The sequence below is a fragment of the Pteropus vampyrus genome, unplaced genomic scaffold (genome assembly GCF_000151845.1).
Source record: "Pteropus vampyrus isolate Shadow unplaced genomic scaffold, Pvam_2.0 Scaffold1, whole genome shotgun sequence".
NCBI classification, from domain to species: Eukaryota; Metazoa; Chordata; class Mammalia; order Chiroptera; family Pteropodidae; genus Pteropus; species Pteropus vampyrus.
This window is the reverse complement of record NW_011888782.1, coordinates 16,744,354-16,763,151: the sequence shown is the minus strand read 5'-3', so window position 1 is coordinate 16,763,151 and position 18,798 is coordinate 16,744,354. Positions and strand designations below refer to the sequence as shown.

General features: G+C 37.7%; 1 protein-coding gene across 1 annotated transcript; it reads left to right on the top strand.

Annotated features, from left to right (window-relative positions):
• The first annotated feature begins 113 nt into the window (after positions 1–113).
• Positions 114–16,531, top strand: CMTM6 (CKLF like MARVEL transmembrane domain containing 6). The gene is made up of 4 exons (XM_011361839.2): positions 114–350; positions 8,549–8,725; positions 11,211–11,309; positions 13,914–16,531. Exons 1-4 carry the CDS (start codon positions 213–215, stop codon positions 14,049–14,051), a joined length of 552 nt encoding a protein of 183 aa, XP_011360141.1. The 5' UTR covers positions 114–212; the 3' UTR covers positions 14,052–16,531.
• The last annotated feature ends 2,267 nt before the right edge of the window (positions 16,532–18,798 follow it).

The following is an 18,798-nucleotide window of genomic DNA, read 5'->3' as shown; positions in this document are numbered from 1 at the left end:
TCTTTAAAGGCCTGAGAAGAGGTTGGTGGGCCTAGAGGCGGCAGGGGGCGGGGCCAGAGAAGGGGCGGGGCGAGACTGGCGTCGGAGAAGGGCGGAGTCGGCCGGAAGTCAGGGCGGAGGCCCAGGAAGTGACGGCCCCGCCTGCGGACTTTTGGAGTCGGTGAGATCTGCACCGCCAGGTCTGTGGTCGTTGTGTTCCTGGGCCCTGGGAGATGGAGAACGGAGCCGTATACAGAGCTACCACGGAGGAACACCCGGCCCCTGCCAGGGGCGCCAGGAGCGGCCTCGCCGCCTACTTCTTCCTGGGCCGGCTCAAGTTGCCGCAGCGTGTGCTCAAACTCTTGCAGCTGGTGAGCCCGTGGCCAGGGCGGCGAGCCTGGGCCTGGGAGGGGGGCCTGGCCCCTGGGCCATCGGCCTGTCTGCTTGGGAGGTCAACTTAGTTGTTGAGGAAGCGGCCGTTTCCACACCCGAGTTCCTCCCCTCTCCGCCCGGGGCGGGGGCGTTACCCTCCGCCGCCCAACGGGCGACCCCTTATCCCCAGATCTCTCCCCCGCTAGGTCGCCGAATGCGACCTAGGGCCCGCGAGTGTGTTAGGCGGGCCCAGGAAATGCGTCGGAGGAGACGTAAGTGAGACATAGACTTATTTCATTCACTCTTCTCTAGCCACCTTCGATTCTTCTCCAGCTCTTACTCTGTATTGTCTCCCAAAGTGCCTGTATTTAGACTACGACGTGCTTCTTGTTTATCTTTCTTGCTGTTTTCCTGGTGCGAGCCCATGGGGGTAGTTTAATTTGGTGGACAGAGTCTTCCCATACCACTCACGGCATTGAGATATGTGTGTCCAATAAATAAATTGTCTCCCAAAAGTTTTATATCGACTAGAAAACAACTGTTTCTGAATGGGCGTGTGTGTACGAAGTCCAGAGGCAAAAGGACAGCTTTTTGTGTTTGTGTGTAGGTAGCCGAACTAGGGCATGGTATTTTCAATTTCATTGAGTTTCAGTTTAGGTAGTGAAGGTACCTTAAACCTATTAGTGAAAATGTTAAAACATCTTTGAGATTTAAATTTTAATTCCATTTACACACATTGAGCTGTATTCAGTTTTAATCAACAATGAGTGACATTTTCTGCAAGGAAAAACGAGACTGCTAGAATGCTTATGGGTTGGTTTTGTTTTGTTTTGTTTTTTAATCATTGTAAGTAAAACTAAGACAGTTATTTTCCTTGGGAAGAACTTAAATTCTTAGAACTCAGATAATCAGAACTTATGTTCTTAGAAATCAGATGACCTATTTTTATTGAATAGAAAGACAGCAGTCAGGACACTAACACTTCTCTTGAGCCACCAAAATCATATGGGAATAATTGGGAAATCACTCGGAGGCAAGTGACACTGTGGCCTTTGGAATCCAAGAGGGTCTGGCTCTGTCCGTCCAGCCTCCTTTTAGGTAGTTCTACACTGGCAACCTTTCGGTTCTTACCACCAAGCATCAGGGCCCCCCTCCTGCCTTTGTTCTTTTGTATTAGCTATTCCTTCTACTCAGAATTGTTTCCTTCTGCTCTTCTTGTCAGCTCTCACGTGACTTTTAGATTTGTTTCTCTGCAGTAGAGCTAAAATGTTTCTATTTGAAAAGATCTCTTTCTACCAAAAAGAATTAATATTCATCTGAAGCATTCTTACTGCTCAAAAGACATCATCAGTATTGGTCTGTTGCCCATTAAATCTCCTATTTTCAGTTGTTGTTATTTTTTCTTTGAAAATGTAGTGCATTCTCTCTTTGGGTATACTGTTCTGGATCCATTTATCTTATCAGATTCTGAGTCCCCAGAAGAGAAAGGAACCTTGCTTTAAAACTTAAAAACCAGACACTGTGTACTTAGGAAATTCTTAAGAGTCTGAGGAGGTTGAATTGGATTTCCTCTGAGGTTCTTTCCACTCAGGATTTTTACAGACCTCTGAGGGTTGTGCTGATACAGAGCTGAACACCAAAAGGATAGAGAGTGGAGCCTGCAAACACAGAAGGGGAGTTGAGAGAAGAGTGTAACTAGCTCTTGAGTTGTATGTAGGTAACTCTTGAGTTACAGCATCTTGGAGTTGTGTAGCTGTGTCCACCTTCATGTATGACTTTAATTTTGTCAAAGGCTTGTCTACAACGTAAGTATCCTCTAATTACCACCTACCCTTTCAGAGCTGAAGAGGAAATAAAGGTTCAGCTAGGAATTCAATGTAAGGAGTCAACTGCAGTCCTAAATTTATGCAGTTTATTATCAGTTTATTCTATTCTTAGATTGGTCCTTATGCCCATGCATTTTATTTTGTGAGGGTTTTATTGTTGTTATTACTTTTGAGGGAGTTTGTTTTAAGGAGAGAATTGGCATTTGGCAACCTAATTCCTAATTAGCTGGTGCAGTAATATAAATATGCATAATATTTCTTTCTGCAACAGGCTGCCATTGTGTTTATGGTACCAGTTGAGTGTCCTGATGGCTGCACAGTACTGTGATTATAATGACTGTTCAAACAAGCAGTTTGATTTAAAATTCACCAGTGATTTAAATTTATTAATTATAAATGTTACTCTATAAGTGCCAAGAAACAAATCACTTAGAAGCAATTTATCTTCTGTTGGTGTTCTTTTCATTATTTAAATCTGAAAATTGTTAGGTACTAAAATTGAAATGCTCTATTTTTACCTTGCGGAAGATCCATAATGTCAGCAAATTTTATCCTTGAACCTTTGGGAGTAAATGTTTGCCTAAGGGAGACCTAGCCTCACTTCTGGCTGACAGATTAGTTTACTTGAACTTTTGCATATGACTACAAGGTTTTTAATAGCAAGTTCATTCATTCACAAATATAATTTTGTAGATGGAGTCTTATAACTAACTAATGGCAAACACTAAAAGGTTATTTTTCTAAGAAATTTTTTTTTGTAGTAGACTGTTAAAGACAGATGATGGAGAATTCGTATTTAGTATAATGACTTAATTTTAGGAAGACTGAAGTTTCAGAAAAGGTAGTAAAATTGAAATGGAGAGAGACACAGGGTATCTGAATGTTTCAGTCATTAGAACCGTAAGACCATCTTTTCCCAAATGTGTTGGCCCTAGCAAATTGTTTTTAATATATGATTTAACAGCAAAAGGGGGAAACGCACAAAACTATGGTTGTAACCTCAAAAACTCAATTTTATAGGAAAACCTACACAGACATATGTAGTCATAAATGAACTTAGTAAGTAGTGTTTTATGGGGGGAACAAGTATAGAGTGGGAGTCAGGAGACCTGGGTTCTTGTCTGTTCTTGGCTAACTTGGGACTTAGCCTGTCAGAGTTTAACCCATCATTTGTAAAGAAGAGGGTGAGGCTATATGCTCTCCAGACCCTTCCAACTCTAAAAGCTTGATGATTCCTTTAATTGCATTTGGGTAAAATTTTATGTCATTAGAAGGAGCTGCATTAGGTGTCCTGTTGTTAGATTTGGAGCTTGATATTTAGTAAGCAATATTTCATATGATGTCTTCATGCTATTGAGAGCAACACTGATCGCCAGAAACTTACAAGTTACACTCACCATTATTTCCTTACCCAATTCAGTGGGCCTTATCTCTTTTCCTCTCCTTAACCACTTTGGTATTTATTGCTGGTGACTACCTATTTTTTGATATTCTTCTTTTCCTTAACTTTTGCAATTTTTTTAAGTAAAAAAATTGCTTACCAAAAAAGTCAAGTAAAAAATATGATTAAAATAAGCCACACTGTAGCCCTCACACTTTCTTACCCCCCAGCATCACCATTTAACAATTTGGACTGTGTTTACTTCTCAGACTCACTCGTATGGTGCCAGTTACTCTTTTCCGCCTACTCTTGAACTGATATCCCCATTCTTTCAGGCCCCACCCAGCCCTCTGTTCCTCTTGTTTTCTAACCAACTAAATCAGTTAGGCGGTCCCTGTCGTTGTCCATCTAGAAGTCCATACTCCCTGGCATGACCATCACAACCACACCCAACACCATGACCATTTTGCTCTTCACTCCCCATCCACTTAGGCCAATTGCCTTATTACCCCTTTTGGGCATACCATGCAAATTCATGCCTGCATGAATCTGTACTTCCCCCGCGCCTTCCCCTCCTGGACTGTCCTGTGCTGGTACAGATCCTTGGCGTCACTTTGCTCTAGTTTGAATTTCGCTTTTTTACTCATCCTTCTCCAGCTGTTCTTAGTCCAGGTGGATCTGAACATTTTCCTGAGGTTTCCTGAACTTAGATATAATGAATGCTCAATTATGAGGTACAGAATACATTGCGTTCTTATTGTTTCTTGTACATTGATTTTGTTGCTCTGTCATTACATGTTCCTATGCATGTTATAATGCTGCATATAATACTCAAATACTTTTAAATTTTTTTATTGAGGTATAATTGACATGTAACATTATATTAGTTTCAGGTATACAAATAATGATTTAGTATTTGTATATATTACAAAATGATCACTTTAATTTGTACTACAGACTGTGTAGTGCTGTGGGAGATTATAAAGGAAGCTTAATAGCATCAGAGATGGGGAGTTAGGAGGAAATTTCATACTGAATATAGCTTGCAGTGCTAATTTCTTGGCCTTTAACTGGGAATAGGAATTAGTAGATGTCCAAACTTTATAGTATACTCCTCCAGTCTCTTAGGGTGCCCATGCAGAACCCTCCTCTTAATATTGCTCTGAGTCTTTAAGTTTAGTAAGAACGATTCTTGTTAATTAAGTTTGAAACAGGACTTGTAATGATTTGACATTGCTTCTGGCTGAGCTGGATCCTGCTCTTTTCTTACAAGAATAGACAAGCAGTCTTTATTTTTACTACAGATAAGATTCTTTTGTCATACAGTCTGTATGGATAAGTGTTCCTGGTAATCTAATTATTGCAATAAGAATGGTTCAAGATCAACTGTTACCCCAATTAGAGCCTTAGGCCGATATCCTTTCACAGTTAATTGACTTTTATACAATTGAGGTATATTTTGCAAATTTCTCATAGAGAAAAACCTAAAACTTGGACAAGATTTAACATAGAGGCTGGAATAAGAAAAATGGAATATTAGATATTTAGTATTTTATTATACTCTAGTCATTGTAAAAACCCATCCTGTAATTATAAATACAGGAGACTAAGGAAGTACCTTTACACAGTGGCCTTCTGGAATTTGTCTTGGTGTGTCACTTTATTTCCTGTGGTTTAATGATTGGGAATACCTCACCTAATGTCTGTCTGAAGGAAGTTGTTTGGGATATACCAGACTATTTTATGCTTCACTCTACTCCTAGCTTAGGATCTATTTTTGTCCTCGTGTAGATTCTTTTCAGTTGTAGAGATATATGAATTTTGTATTGCCCAGTGGGAGGGGAGAAAAATCCCTGAGAGACTTAGATACCAATTTAGATTTGGTCTTTTTAAAAAATTTTTGTTTTGAAATAATTATAAATTCACAGGAACTTGGAAAAAACGTACAGGGAGGTCCTGTGCATGCACGTGCATGCATATGTGTATGTTTTCTTCCTGTGCAGTTTGATCACGTGTGTAGCTTCTTATGATCACTACCACAATCAAGATACAGAACTTTCCATCACCGCAGGGTTCCCTCATGCTTCTGCTCTGTAGCCTTTCCTCTTCTAGGCACCGATAATTTGTTCTCCATCTCTGTAATTTTTATTTGGGAAATGTTATATAAATGGAGTCATGCAGTACTTAACCTTTTGAGATTGGATTTTTTCACTTTGCGTAAGTCTCTGGAAATTCTTCTAGGTTGTTGCATGTATCGAGTTTGTTCCTTTTTATGGCTAAGTAGTAGTCCGTGGTATGTCTGTACCTACCAGTTTCCTTAACCATGGAAGGACATCTTGATTGTTTCCAGTATGGGGCTATTATGAGTAAAATTGTTATGGACATTCATGTACCAGTTTTCACATGACCATATGTTTTTATTTCTCTTGGTCGGATGCAGACTTGAGGAATGTAATTGCTGGGTCAAATGGCAGCTGCATGCTTAGTTTTTAAAGAAACTTCTAAACTCTTTCCCAGAGTAGCTGTACCACTGACCTCTTTTGTATGAAAATGTTTCGTAGGATAAAATTTTCATTATACACTATGAAATGTGTCTGTCAGTTTTGTATCAGTCTTGTTGCTCTGAATATATCTGGTTGCTTCTACTGGCCTGCCTTGGGTCAGATTCAGATGGCATTTCCCGATAGGCTTTGACTTGGGTCATCAGTTATTTTGATCGTTTTAACTCTCAGAAGGAAACTCCCTCCGATTCCACAAAACCTACACAAACTGCCCAAGTGAAACTCTCTTCATTCTCTTCCCTCCTGTTTCTTGAGAAGAGTTAGCCTCAGACCTGAGCTCTGAATCCTGCCTTTAGAGAACCTCATTTCTTCCTGTCTTTAGACCCACCTAATCTTACTGGTTTCTGCCTAAGTATTTTAACACAAGCAGATCTCTTCCAGCTTGAAATTCCCTTCCCTTTGACCTCATCCACTGCTGCCCTATCTGGCTGCTCTTTTGAAAGTACACTTCTTGCCTGTGCTGTCTCTATTTCACTTCCCAATATGCAGTACTGTAATCTAGCTGACTACACTGAAATTGTTTTTGCCGATGTCACCAGCAACCTTCTTACAGCTCTAATTAAGTGTTTCAGTATGGTTCTTTCCTGACCCCTAAGTACCTAAGCAGCATTTAGTACTCTTTGATTACTTTCTCTTTGTAGAAATACTTTTTTCTTGGTCTACTCCCGCATGGACTGCTGCTCCTAATTGTCCTTTGCTGGTGTCTCCTTAAATCTTGGGGTTCCTCGGAGTTCTGCACAAGGCAGACTTTCCTCATTCTGGGTGATCTCACAGCCGACTGCCACATCTTTATCTCCACCTCAGACCTCTCCCCTGAGCTGCCAAGCCCACACACACTCATTTGCCTGATAGACAGCTCCACCTAACTCTTCCACAGACCGCCCATACACAGCATATTTAAAACTGAATTTATTCTCTCCCCGACACCCTCATCTCTTAAAAAGAAGGGGAAAAAATCCCCTCTTATTTCTACAGTGAGAGCACTTTAAAACTCACTTGCACTTAATTGAGTTGCTGAATCAACAGCCAGAGTAGTTAACTATTCCCCATTCAGTACAAAAAAAAAAGCATTTTGACCCACACCTATTTTATCACGGACAGCCATGGCCAAGTAAACCCCTCTGGAGCTCTCTTCACTCCTACCTCTGCCGTCAGTTGACTTGTGTTATTCCAAGACTGGTTTATATCAATTAAACATTTCGTTAAATATTACACAGACTAAAATTGAGGGTGAAAAAGAATTGTTTCTGAGAAAACTAAATTGAATGCTTTGGAAAGATCAAAAAATAAGTTACTAAAGTTACTAAAACCAGGTGCTTATGGAATTAAGTAAGAGCAAGACAACTGTGAAAGACTAGTAAAACTAGTCCAGCTCTAGAAGGGTTCTGTATTCTGTCCAAGATCTTTTGCCACTTCAAATAACATAAGTCTGGACGTGGTAGTCAGAAATGACGAAAGTGATTAATGCAGAAAACATGATGTGGAATTCCAGTCGGTAGGCTCAGACTCAAAGGCCTGCTTCAAATGACTGGTGAATAAGTGTGCATTTCTATACGAAGTTAAAATGCTTAAAATACATATGTCTTGTTTCCTACTCTGTTCAGATTCATCCTGTATGGTAAGGACTTCTACCGAATCTTTCCCTGATTAGCCACTCTTCTCCATGACTACTGCTACCCACCCGGGGCACTCTTCTTTCCCCCTGATATTTCCTAAATCAGCTTCCCAACTGGATATCTGCCCCAAGTTTTGCCCTTCCTCCAGCCCCTTCTCTGTATTGTAGCCAGTCGAGAACTACTAAAAGCATAAACCCGATCATGTCACCCTTTGCTTTAAAACCCTTAAAGTCCAGATTTCTTAAACTAGTTAAAGAGGACATTTAGATCTGGCCTCTGCTTACCTCTCTAGTCTCATTTAATCTTTTCCGTGCTGCCATCCCCTTTCACAAACTGAAAACTTCAGCCATGGTGACTCAAGTTGCTTCCACAGTTCATTCGTGGGTAGTAGGACGTATGGGTGTGCGTTGGAGTAGAAGGGTGCCATGCTCTCTTACCTCTAGGTCTTTATATGTACTGCTTCTCTGCCTAGAACTTCTTTCGCTTTCTTTAACCCTGACTCTACTATCTTTCAGATCTCAGCTTTCCTTCAGGAAGCCTTTCTTGACCCCCGGGTTGAATGCCTCTCTTGTGTGCTTTTATAACAACACCCTGTTCCCCCCCTATTCTATAGCGCATGGTAGTTATTAATTATTTGCATACCTATACTCCCTTCAAGGCAACCAGACTGTAAGTTCAGTGTTGATCAGCCATTTAGTAATCTTGTTTACCATAGTCTCCACTTTATAAGTATTTGAGTGAACAGATAGTGTTTTCTGACTACCGTAGGTTTCTCCGAAAAACACTTGGTAAAATCTTTTGTTTCTTTTGTAGTTGCTGTCTCTGCTGGCCTTTATCTGTGAAGAAGTTGTATCACAATGCACTTTGTGTGGAGGACTTTACTTTTTTGAATTTGTAAGTTGCAGTGCCTTTCTGCTGAGTCTCCTTATACTGATTGTGTACTGCACTCCAGTTTATGACAGAGTCGATGCCGTCAAAGTGAAGTCATCGGTAAGCATGAAAAAATATAATCCTTATAACAAGAATGTAGCTGTTTTGGACTCTGGTATAGTATTGTTATTCAAAGTAGTAACACTTTCCAAACTCAGTAATGTGATAAGAGTTGTTTCAATTCTGCCTTTAAGCAACTGTTTTCCCTGCCAAATGGAATGATAGAAGGAGAAAGTGAAATTAGAATGAAAGCAACAAATACAACCCATAGTTTACAATTACTGGTGGTTTAATCTAATTCACATTAGATATATTTTTTTAAAAACTGGGGTTTTATCACTTTTGATTTCTGAATTTGAGTGTCACTCATTGGTTCTACAGTTATTCATTGTGTACCTATTATATGCCAGTCATTATGCTAGACACGAGAGGTAAAAGTAATGAATTAATGTGCTGTATTTCTGGAGTTTATAAATAACAGCATGTAATTCTACCTATTTTGTTTTGATTTTATTATGAAAATAGTTGTCTATAAGTGAATTAAGAAGGCATTTATTAGAGATGCATAACTTTCTAAAGACTTAGTGTGCTGACCCTGAACTTTTATTTGAATAAAGTATGGATTTGTGAGATGACATGTGAGCTTATTCACATAGGTGCTGCATTTAAGGAAGAAAGAATTGAGTAATTGACTTTTTCAGTAGCATTCGAATTATCAGTAGTGGTTTGTGAAGAATTGTACATGTCAGGGTTGACATTAAAAGAATTCACATCTCTGAGGGAAAAGGTAAAAATTAGGATAAATCAGCTATGACAGAAGCATGTCTGTGACATTCTAGGGACAGAGGAAGGAAATAACCTGGTGTAGCATCATCTATCAACCAACCAAAAGTCAAATACATGTCACTTCAATTAGAAGAAAGAGAGGAGTTTATAAAAAGTGAAAAAAAAAATTAGGATAAATTTTTAGCTATTAAGAACAAGAAATAATAGGATAAATACAAAGCAGTAAGATTATGTTTTTGTTTTTAATTAATGAAAGCAAGAATTGAGTCATTGATTATATACCTAAGATATTTATTTTTTTCTATGAACCTTTTTGTACTTCTTAAATTTTATGCTGCAGGAATCTATTACCTCCTTTTAAAATAATTATTTAAAATAAACCCAAAATAATTATTGGGTTTAAAACATTTTTAAAGTTGATACCAAACAGTTAAAAAGATAACTTTGAACAACAGATCCATCAAATCTTTGATGAGCTCATATACGCAGTTCTTGGTAAGGCCAATATATGACCATTCTTTCATCTTACCTGATAATATCTGCTGTCCGTGTGCCAGGCACTGAATGTGCTGTGATTTAGAGCTTATTTATGCGTTTTGAATCCTCACACCTCAATGCTGCATTTTTCTGTTGAGGAAACTTAGGTTCATGGTGGTTGAGTAACTTGTCCAAAGTTCTACAGCTAGGGTAAAAGTAAACAGATTTGACCCCAGGAAAGCCCTCACTCTGCGCATTCGGTCACGCAGCTTAAGCGAAATCTTAACTGGAACCAGTGCCCTAGCAACTCTCCATCCTGTCATGGCAGACGTCACCACAGGAGTCTCTCTGTAACAATGACAGCAACAGAGCTCATTCATTTTATGAAATACATATTAAAAAGAGGATGCGGAGGGAATACCTTAGAATTTTTGTTTACTATCATCTTTGAAAGGTGTTCATGACCCTTTACAGATAAGTATGCGAAGATTTGAAGATTTGGACAAGGGAAAAGATCACCAGTGTCTAAACTGATTGATTTGTATTTTGAATGTGTAAATTGATGTTTGAAATATTAAGTTTTGAAACCATTTTTTGATTTCCTATCTCTCAACAGCAAAACAGTATCAGTATCCATAAGCATATTTTTAGTTTTTACTTTAATGCTGCATCAGTAGTTTTTAAGAACACTGATCTTTTTGGCAAGAAACAATATTACAGTATTTTCCAGTTTAGCGTAAAGGTCTAACTATAAACAAAATGTGAAACATTTATTACATCAAACTTTATCATTTAAAAAGTTATTTTTGAGTAGATACCGATTTAAAAGTACTGGAAACAAAAGAAATAAATCAGTCATTTTATCCTTAAATGTTTTTTTGTGAATATTTTATTATATTTCTTTGGGGTCTTTTGTTTCTATTAATAAGTAATTTTTCAAATTTAAAATAGTTGTAATTAGAGACTGTATATTCTGCTTTTCACCTAACATTGTAAGTAAAGCTTTAATGTTTGTTTCAGTGATTTAAAAACCATTTTCACTGTGTACATTATTGTGTGTTGTACTCTCTGAATATCCCCTGTCCAAAGTGTGGCTAGGGTTCCTTTACAGGGTATTAATTGAATGCCTGGCTTTTTGAAAAATTAGAAGTCAAAGTATATAAACTTGGGTTGTGTGAAGGAAAAGGTACAGCACTAAAGTTTTTGAAAAGTAAAAAACTAAAATGTGTTTCCATCAACCTAACCATACTGTATTCCTTATGTGTTTTATGTATATTTATAGGATTTTTATATTACTGTGGGGATAGGACTTGTGTTTTTGTTGGCGTCCATCATTTTCGTTTCCACACATGACAGGACTTCAGCTGAATTTGCTGCAACTGTAAGTACCTCGTATTTTTATCCTTGCTTATTTTTGTTTCATTAGAAATATGGAATCTGGAAAGTACTTGACAAGTTATACAATATGGGAGAGTAGTTTGTCTTTTAACTTATTTTTTAGTGTAATTTTCTTTATTATTTGTTTATTTTTATTTTTTTACGCCTACAGCACCTGGTATTCCTAGATGGTCTCCCATTATTAGTGTAATTTTGAATAGAAGATCTAAAAGCGAATAATGATAGATTTAAATATCATGGCCTTGAAACCTAGAACCTGTCTTTAGAATTTGAGTTTTGTTCACAAAAACCTATTTACTCCACATATGAGCATGTTATTGCTAGAGAATTTCGTAGAATTGACTTTATTATATTTCTCTACTTTTCTTTTCAACAAAAACATACCTACATGCCAGGTACTGTTCTAGGTGTAGAGAATACTCAGAAGAAATGATCTAAAAGTGGAGCCTAATAAATAGATAAGTAAACGTTTTTATCTGCAATCCTTGGGGAGGCAGATTTTTTTTTAGAATTCAGAATATTTTGGATTTTAGAAAGGTAATACTGTGCATCTACTTCATTACACAATACTTGCAGAGGGCCTGGGCAGCGTCCTGTATTCCAGAATATTACTATTTCTGAAGCATATGAATATTCACAGTAAAAGGGATAGCTCTGCCTCAGCTCAATTTTGAGCCAATAAATTATGAAAGCTGAGTTTTTTATAGCTTTTTTGGATTTCAGAATTTCAAATCAAGGGTCATAGACCTGAATTGGTACCAGTGTTGTGAATGTGAACTACTAACAACTGGATAACAAATTCTCTTGCAAGTCTGCTGGTTTTCAGTTGCTACTTTGTTCATGACAAAATTGCAGTTGTAATTAATTGTGTTGTCAGCTAATAGATCATTAAAACTACTTTTTATGCTAGAACAACTTGAAAGGAGTTCAAGAATTGCATGGCTGTAATATATCTACCCGTTCATGGTTTCTTAGCACTCATGTGTAAAAGCAAAACATAAAAAGAAAATTAATGCTGAATTGCGACTCATTCTAGCAATGAGTAATATTTATCCATGGATACACGAACCAATTGAAGAGAAAAAGTTTCAGTAGAGCCTTATGATTAATTTCAGTTTATATACATATTTTTGTTGCAGAGGAGTATGGAAGGGGGATGAAAACATTTTTGAGTATACAACTATGTTACTATAAAATCCTGTGGAGAAAGTGAAATGGAAGTTGAGGAAAAGTTGAGATCAGAGAGGGGAAAAGCGTGGCATAAAATTCTTAGCTATTAAAGAAGAGCTTATTTATGCGTTTTAATTAGATGATATATTAGATTGTTACAGTATTTAGATTTCATTGAATATATTTAAGAGTGACTGGTAGTTTAAAAATTCATTTTTAATGTGCTTGGAAATTACCTTTTGCGTTATTTAAATTATGAAAAATTTTGTAGAATCAAACGAGGGAGTCCATTTCCCCCCCCAAAATTGTGAAATGTGTGCGCAAAAGAGCTGAAAGATTATATGGCATAGAGGGCCCTGTGTGGACTGGAGCTCTCTGAGGTGATCAAAGCTGGCTTCACAGACAATGTGACATCTGGTCACATTGACTCAGTTTGCCAGACCAGTATGGGGTAGATGCCATCAGGGGAGAAGATACTTAGATTTTAGGAGTGGGATTAATAATTAAATGTAGGTTGGATGTGTTGGGAACACCAGGGCTAATTAATGAATTTGGAGCTCAGTTTGCTTTACAGTGAAATGAGGTAGAATGCATATCTTTAGGGTGGAGGGGCTGCGTGTAAAAGGTCAAGAGACTGCAGCAGACTAAAATAAAAAGTTAAAAATCATGGAGATGGAGTGTTGGAATTGGAAGGGATTTTAGCCGTTACCTACATCAGTTTTCACTTTTTACGGAGAACATCTTCGGTTCCCATTTCCTTAAGGGTTTTAGCTAGTGAAGAAGCTAAATTTGAACCGGATCTTCTGTCTCTTGAGAGAATTCTCAGAACGATTATGTGTTAGAAGAATGCAATGAGGAAGTGATTTAAGGAAGAGGAAGTAGGTGGTGGCGTCATATTGTTGTGTCATTAGAATGTGACAATTAACTGGAAAATATTTTTTTAGCTAATTTAACCTAAAGATATCGTCAAAATAGAATTTCTGTTTTGATATTAATAACTTTTTCCATTTTCACCTAGGCTCAGCTGCCTACTCAGATATGTTCCTTATCTCTTCTGTGGGTCAGTCCAGCTGGATTATTGCTAATAATCCTGTGTTTTATATCGTAGGATTTTGTTTTTCATCTATAACCTCAGTTTCATAGATTGGCACCCCACACATACACATGCACATATAAGACAGGACATTTGTATTTTGTGAGACTTTAACTAATAGCCATTATTCTGGAATTTTTTTTTTGTTACTTTTCCTTTTTTTTGTTACCTTAAATTTTTTTTCCCCCACTAAAGTTAAGGATAATGTGTATAAGATAAAATTGATGAATTGTCTTGCTTGTGTGAAACTTCTCAAAGCCAAGTAGGAAATGTGAAATTATATTCCAGAATTCCTCATAACCTTTGCCCCTTTTTCTTCCTTAGGTGTTTGGATTTCTAGCAAGTATTACGTTCCTGTTGGACTTTCTCATTATGTTCTATGAAAAACGACAGGAGTCCCAGCTGAGAAAACCTGAGCCAACCACTAAAACAGAGAACGTCACCGAGCCACTTAATGCTTAAAGACTCTAGGGAGCAGGTGTTGTGTAAGGTAGCGACCGCGAGGTACCTGAGCCTCAGCAGAAGCTCTTGGTGCATTTTATGTAATTGTTAAACCTTGCACTTCTTGGGAAGAGCAAGGGGAGGGGCAGGAAGACAGTTTTATCAATATTGGACTGTGTATCAGTCACCACAAATTGGGTCAGAGAGTTTTTGTTTTTATAAGAGTTGAAACCTGTATCAAATGAAATTTCTTTTCTTTTTTTTTTTTTTTTTGTTTGTTTTTTTGGAAGTGAGAGCGATTGTTTTCTTTAAGCTTAATTGGTGACAAATTATTCTGTCATTGTTACTAAGCTTAGCTTTCAAATTTTGCTTTATAGCTGTATAAACAGCATGATTAAGTTCATTTAGAAGTTGTTTCATTTTTAAGTTAATTTGCTAAGCTATAAGTTTTTTTTATGATTAGATAAAATTTATATTTAAATTCTTCAATATTTAAAATATTGGTGTAGATTTTTTCTTAAAAAATAATACCAACGCTTTATCTCACTCAGCCTTAAAATTATGCTGTAACATTTTAGAATAATATTAACTCTTTTATAACCTAATAGAAAATGTATAGATGTTGATATTTTATATATAGAAAAGCAGCACCTTCAGCAACCCCATGTTTATACTGCACTTTGATTGTTGATATCAAGTAAAAAAAAAGATTTGTATATAACACATAGAAAAATGGAAGAAATTGATATCATGCCTAAGGACCAAAGATAAGAAAGATATTCTTTTGTGCAGTACAGTGAAATTATAAAAGCAGGCTTCAACCACCTTCCAAGTGTCTGACAAGATGAGTTCACACTGTGAGTTAGAAAATGGTTCATTCTCCTGTCGGCATATGATTATTTCTAGTGAAATTAAGACAACTCTCCAGGTCTTCGTTAGTGTTTTCTTTGGAGCCAGTCATCTTTTTAAAACCCCAGCCTTTGATTTTCACCTATTTGAGATGCTTCACTGTCAGGCAGAGGTGGGCCTCTGGCTCTGATTCTTTTTTGTTGGCAGTTGTCTTTCCAGAATCTTGGACCCTTTTAATTGCATAGTGTGTTAGCAGGATCTCTAGGATCCTTGTTCCCAAAGAGGCACTGCTCTAGTTTCTCTTTGGAGGGGACCTTCTTAAGAAAGAGAAAACTAGAGAATCCTGCCGAGGTTAATACTATGATGGTATAAGGGAGCAGTCAAACCATTGTCAAGAGATACTGCATAACCAGTTCTGATAATTTGGAAGAATCGTTGCTGGCAGGCTGCCTTAGAGCCAGCCAGACAAGGCACTTGGGATAGAACCTTTCTGATCAAGTGGTTCACAGAGTTGATCTTTCTTGTCCTCCTCCAAGATTTTTGACTCAGGACTGGTGTTACAGCGCTGAACCCATGCGTCAAGTCCGTCAGGACTTTGGTGGAGGTCTCCTGGGCTAGGCGGCCAGCTTTTCCATCAGAAAGAGTGGAATCATGTTTCCAATGAGACAGCTTAATGACCCCATCCTTTTTTAATGTCTCATCTGCCTTTTGTGGCTAATGCGGGTCTCAAAAATTGGTCATTATGGCCAAACATAGCTTCTACTCTGTCTCACTGACTCAGGACCTTATTCGTTTGTGTCAGAGTCTGGATGCTAGTGCGAGTGGTGATATCACCACTACCTGCTTGGGAGATAATGACACTGATCACAGATGCTGTTTTTACTGGGAGTGCCATTCAGGAGAGGAGGAAGAGTCTGGGTCTTGGGTTCAAGAATAGAATATCATCTAGACCCAGCTGGGATTCACAGCAAACCATCTGGGCTACCTCAGCGCCTGTAGCATGCTTTGGGTCTGGTTGAGTTGATGGCCATGTCTTCAGCTGGCCTCTCACATATAGCTTGTTGGCATTGAGCTTAAGCTCTAGTTGTTCTGAGATTTCACTTCCTAGTGTTTCATTGGTGTAGAAGTGGGTCTCTTTGCTGACCACTCAGTCCTTTCCTTTTCAGAAAGATAATATATTCACTGGTATTTTTGGTCACTCTAGAACCTTTCTTCACACTATTTTTTATGGAGACCCATGACTGATTAGCCTCCCTCTTCTATTGTAGAAGGACTTCGGAGTAAAGAGACCATTGTGGTAAATAAAACGTTCAAGGAGAACCTGGGGCCAAAACTACTGTTATATACAGAAAAAGGCAAACTCAATAAACTCAAATTTAAAATAATTTTTGTTAACATCTATAGTAAATTTAATGTTATATTTTATACAAATAAACTGTTTAGAGTGGTTCTTAAAAATTATAAGGGAAACAATACAAAAATATATAATTGCTATACTTAAATTATATTCTGTTTTGGGGACTGGGAAATGTATTTTTACATTGTTTATAGCCAATCGTTTTTGTATTTATCAGTTTAAATCCTGTGGGTCTTTTTTTATCTCTCTCAATGTCAAATTTTTTAGTCTTTAAATAAATCCATATTACTGTCCATACCTTTGTAGTTGTTAACTTACTACAGAAGCGTGATATTTAGAAGCAAGCTTTCTCCAGAGTTCTAGGAGGTGGTTCTGTAACCGTGGTGAGTACACTTGTATACAGAATCCTCGACTGTGGATCTACCCAGGTGTGAGGCATGGGCAGAAAAGAAACAAACCCAGTTCCTACCCACGGGCTGTCCCTCTTGTTGGCAAGTTGGAATATACTTTCAAACAATTTTAGGAAGCTATGGATGAAGAGTTATAAAGGAATGTTATGGACTAAACGACTTTCAATACTTGCAAAGAATCAAATATGGACTCTCCAACACATTTCTCGATGCGGCCAGCAATGCTAAAAAACAAAATCGGCAAATTCTTTTGGACTGTTCAATGATTGGGAAAATGTGAAGCAAAACTAGCGTGGTTCTGGTAAAACCACAACTATTTGTGTAGTTTGCAAAATTCCTGCCTCCAGCCTATAGAGAATAACAAGGTCTTTATAGTCATCAAGAACTCACTGGAATTTGTACATTCTTCAGAATTTTATGTTTTGTTTTGATAAAGAGCACTGTATCAATATGCAGTTAAGTGCAAGGAGCAGAAAACCTAATTAACTGGGTCTTAAACAATAAAGCAGATTTACTTCCCAGGAAGTACGACAGTTCCATGACTGGTAGATTCAGTGGCTTAGTGCTGTCCTCAGGGACCCAGGCTTTTTCCATGGTTTTCTGCCTCTCCACCTTCTGCTGTGAGTTTTGGTCCTCAGGATTGACCCTTCCGGTATAGCGAGATTGTGGCAGCATCTCCAGGCTTCATCGCTTGCACGACAGCGTTTGAAGGCCAGAAGAGAGGAGCCTGTGTGTTCTCCTGTTTCTCTTTAAGCTGTTCCGTTTTCACAGAAGCCCCTTGGTGGACTTCACCTACTTGCTTACTAGAAATAGACATTACGTGTCCATTTCTAAATCACTTATTGATGTAGAGAATGGAATTACTCTAATTGGCAGGAAGTAATCAAGATTCCTCCTCTTAGGCTGTGAACACGCTTTGAAGCAGCTAGCCTTCTGATACTGAACAAAATTGGTTCTGTTAGCTAGAGAAAGGGCCACAGTGTCTGTCATAAGCATATTAAGGGTTGTGCCCCAGCTGGGAGAAATAAAACTCCCACTGTAAGACCTTTTTGTAGGTCTGACTACCCTCAAAACAATTTAAAATAGAAAAATTAACAGGTTTTTTTTTAAGACTAAGTTATAATTCTACAAGTAATGTGTATCATTAAAAATTGGTTTAATAAAAGGTGGGGAGTATTGTTCTTACCCTGATATTTTTGCATTTAGCTCCTTTTATTTTTAATTTTAATTTTTAATTTTTTAATTTTAATTTTTAATTTTTAAAATATGTCAAGCAGTGGACAGAGGATAACACCTGTTGTAGACACCACTCAGCTTTAGTAGATCATAACATTTTGCCATATTTGCTTTAAGGGCTCTTGTTTTAAAAAGAAAATGAAGTTATACTTTTAAAGTACCACCACCTCTAATCTTACTCGCTTTCCTTTCCTGAAGGTGAACACTATCTGTAATTTGGTGGACATCTTTCTTGTCTGTTTTTTTTTGTCTGTATTATGTATATGTAGGTGCATCTGTAATCTGTGTTTCGCATGATAGTTGTGCTATATGCATCCTTTCATAGCTTGTTCTTTCAATCAGTATTTTGAAATGTATCTAATATATTAACTCTAGTTCATTCCTTTTAAGTATGATTTGGTATTCCATTGTATGACTATGCCACAATTTACTTCTCATTCCCCTGTTGATAGAAAAATTTTAATGTGATTTTGTTTTTGACTATTTCAACGAGTGTCACAGGGAACAAACATACTTGAACATCTCTGCCCATGTGCCAGAGTTTATACGTTGGGTGTGTACTTAGAAATAAAATTATTGGGTCAAAGGGTATATGTGATTTCAACATAGCTAAATATTTCCAAGTGGGTCTCCAGAGCAGTAGAACCAGTTCATGTTCTCATCGGCAGTGTGGGAGAGTGCTCGTTTCTCCACTCCTGTCTTCTCCTTGATACTTCAACTTAACAGTTTTGCCGTTTGGTCTTTCGTTTTTTTTACATGTCCCATGTTCCTGGTGAGCCTGATCATCTTTTCATTTGCTCGTTGACCTTATAGGCTTCCACCCATCTGTGAGTTGTTTGTTTATATTCTTTGCCTTTTTTTTTCATATTGTTTTTCTCATCTGCAAGTTCTCAACATATTATGGATATTATCCTTT

What these genes read in the sequence shown, in the direction of transcription:
- CMTM6 (XM_011361839.2), top strand. Translation starts at nt 213, where the DNA reads ATGGAGAACGGAGCCGTATACAGAGCTACCACGGAGGAACACCCGGCC. An exon ending in TGCTCAAACTCTTGCAGCTG is followed by an intron (nt 351 to 8,548) that starts GTGAGCCCGTGG and finishes TTTCTTTTGTAG; the next exon opens with TTGCTGTCTCTGCTGGCCTT. An exon ending in CAGCTGAATTTGCTGCAACT is followed by an intron (nt 11,310 to 13,913) that starts GTAAGTACCTCG and finishes TTTCTTCCTTAG; the next exon opens with GTGTTTGGATTTCTAGCAAG.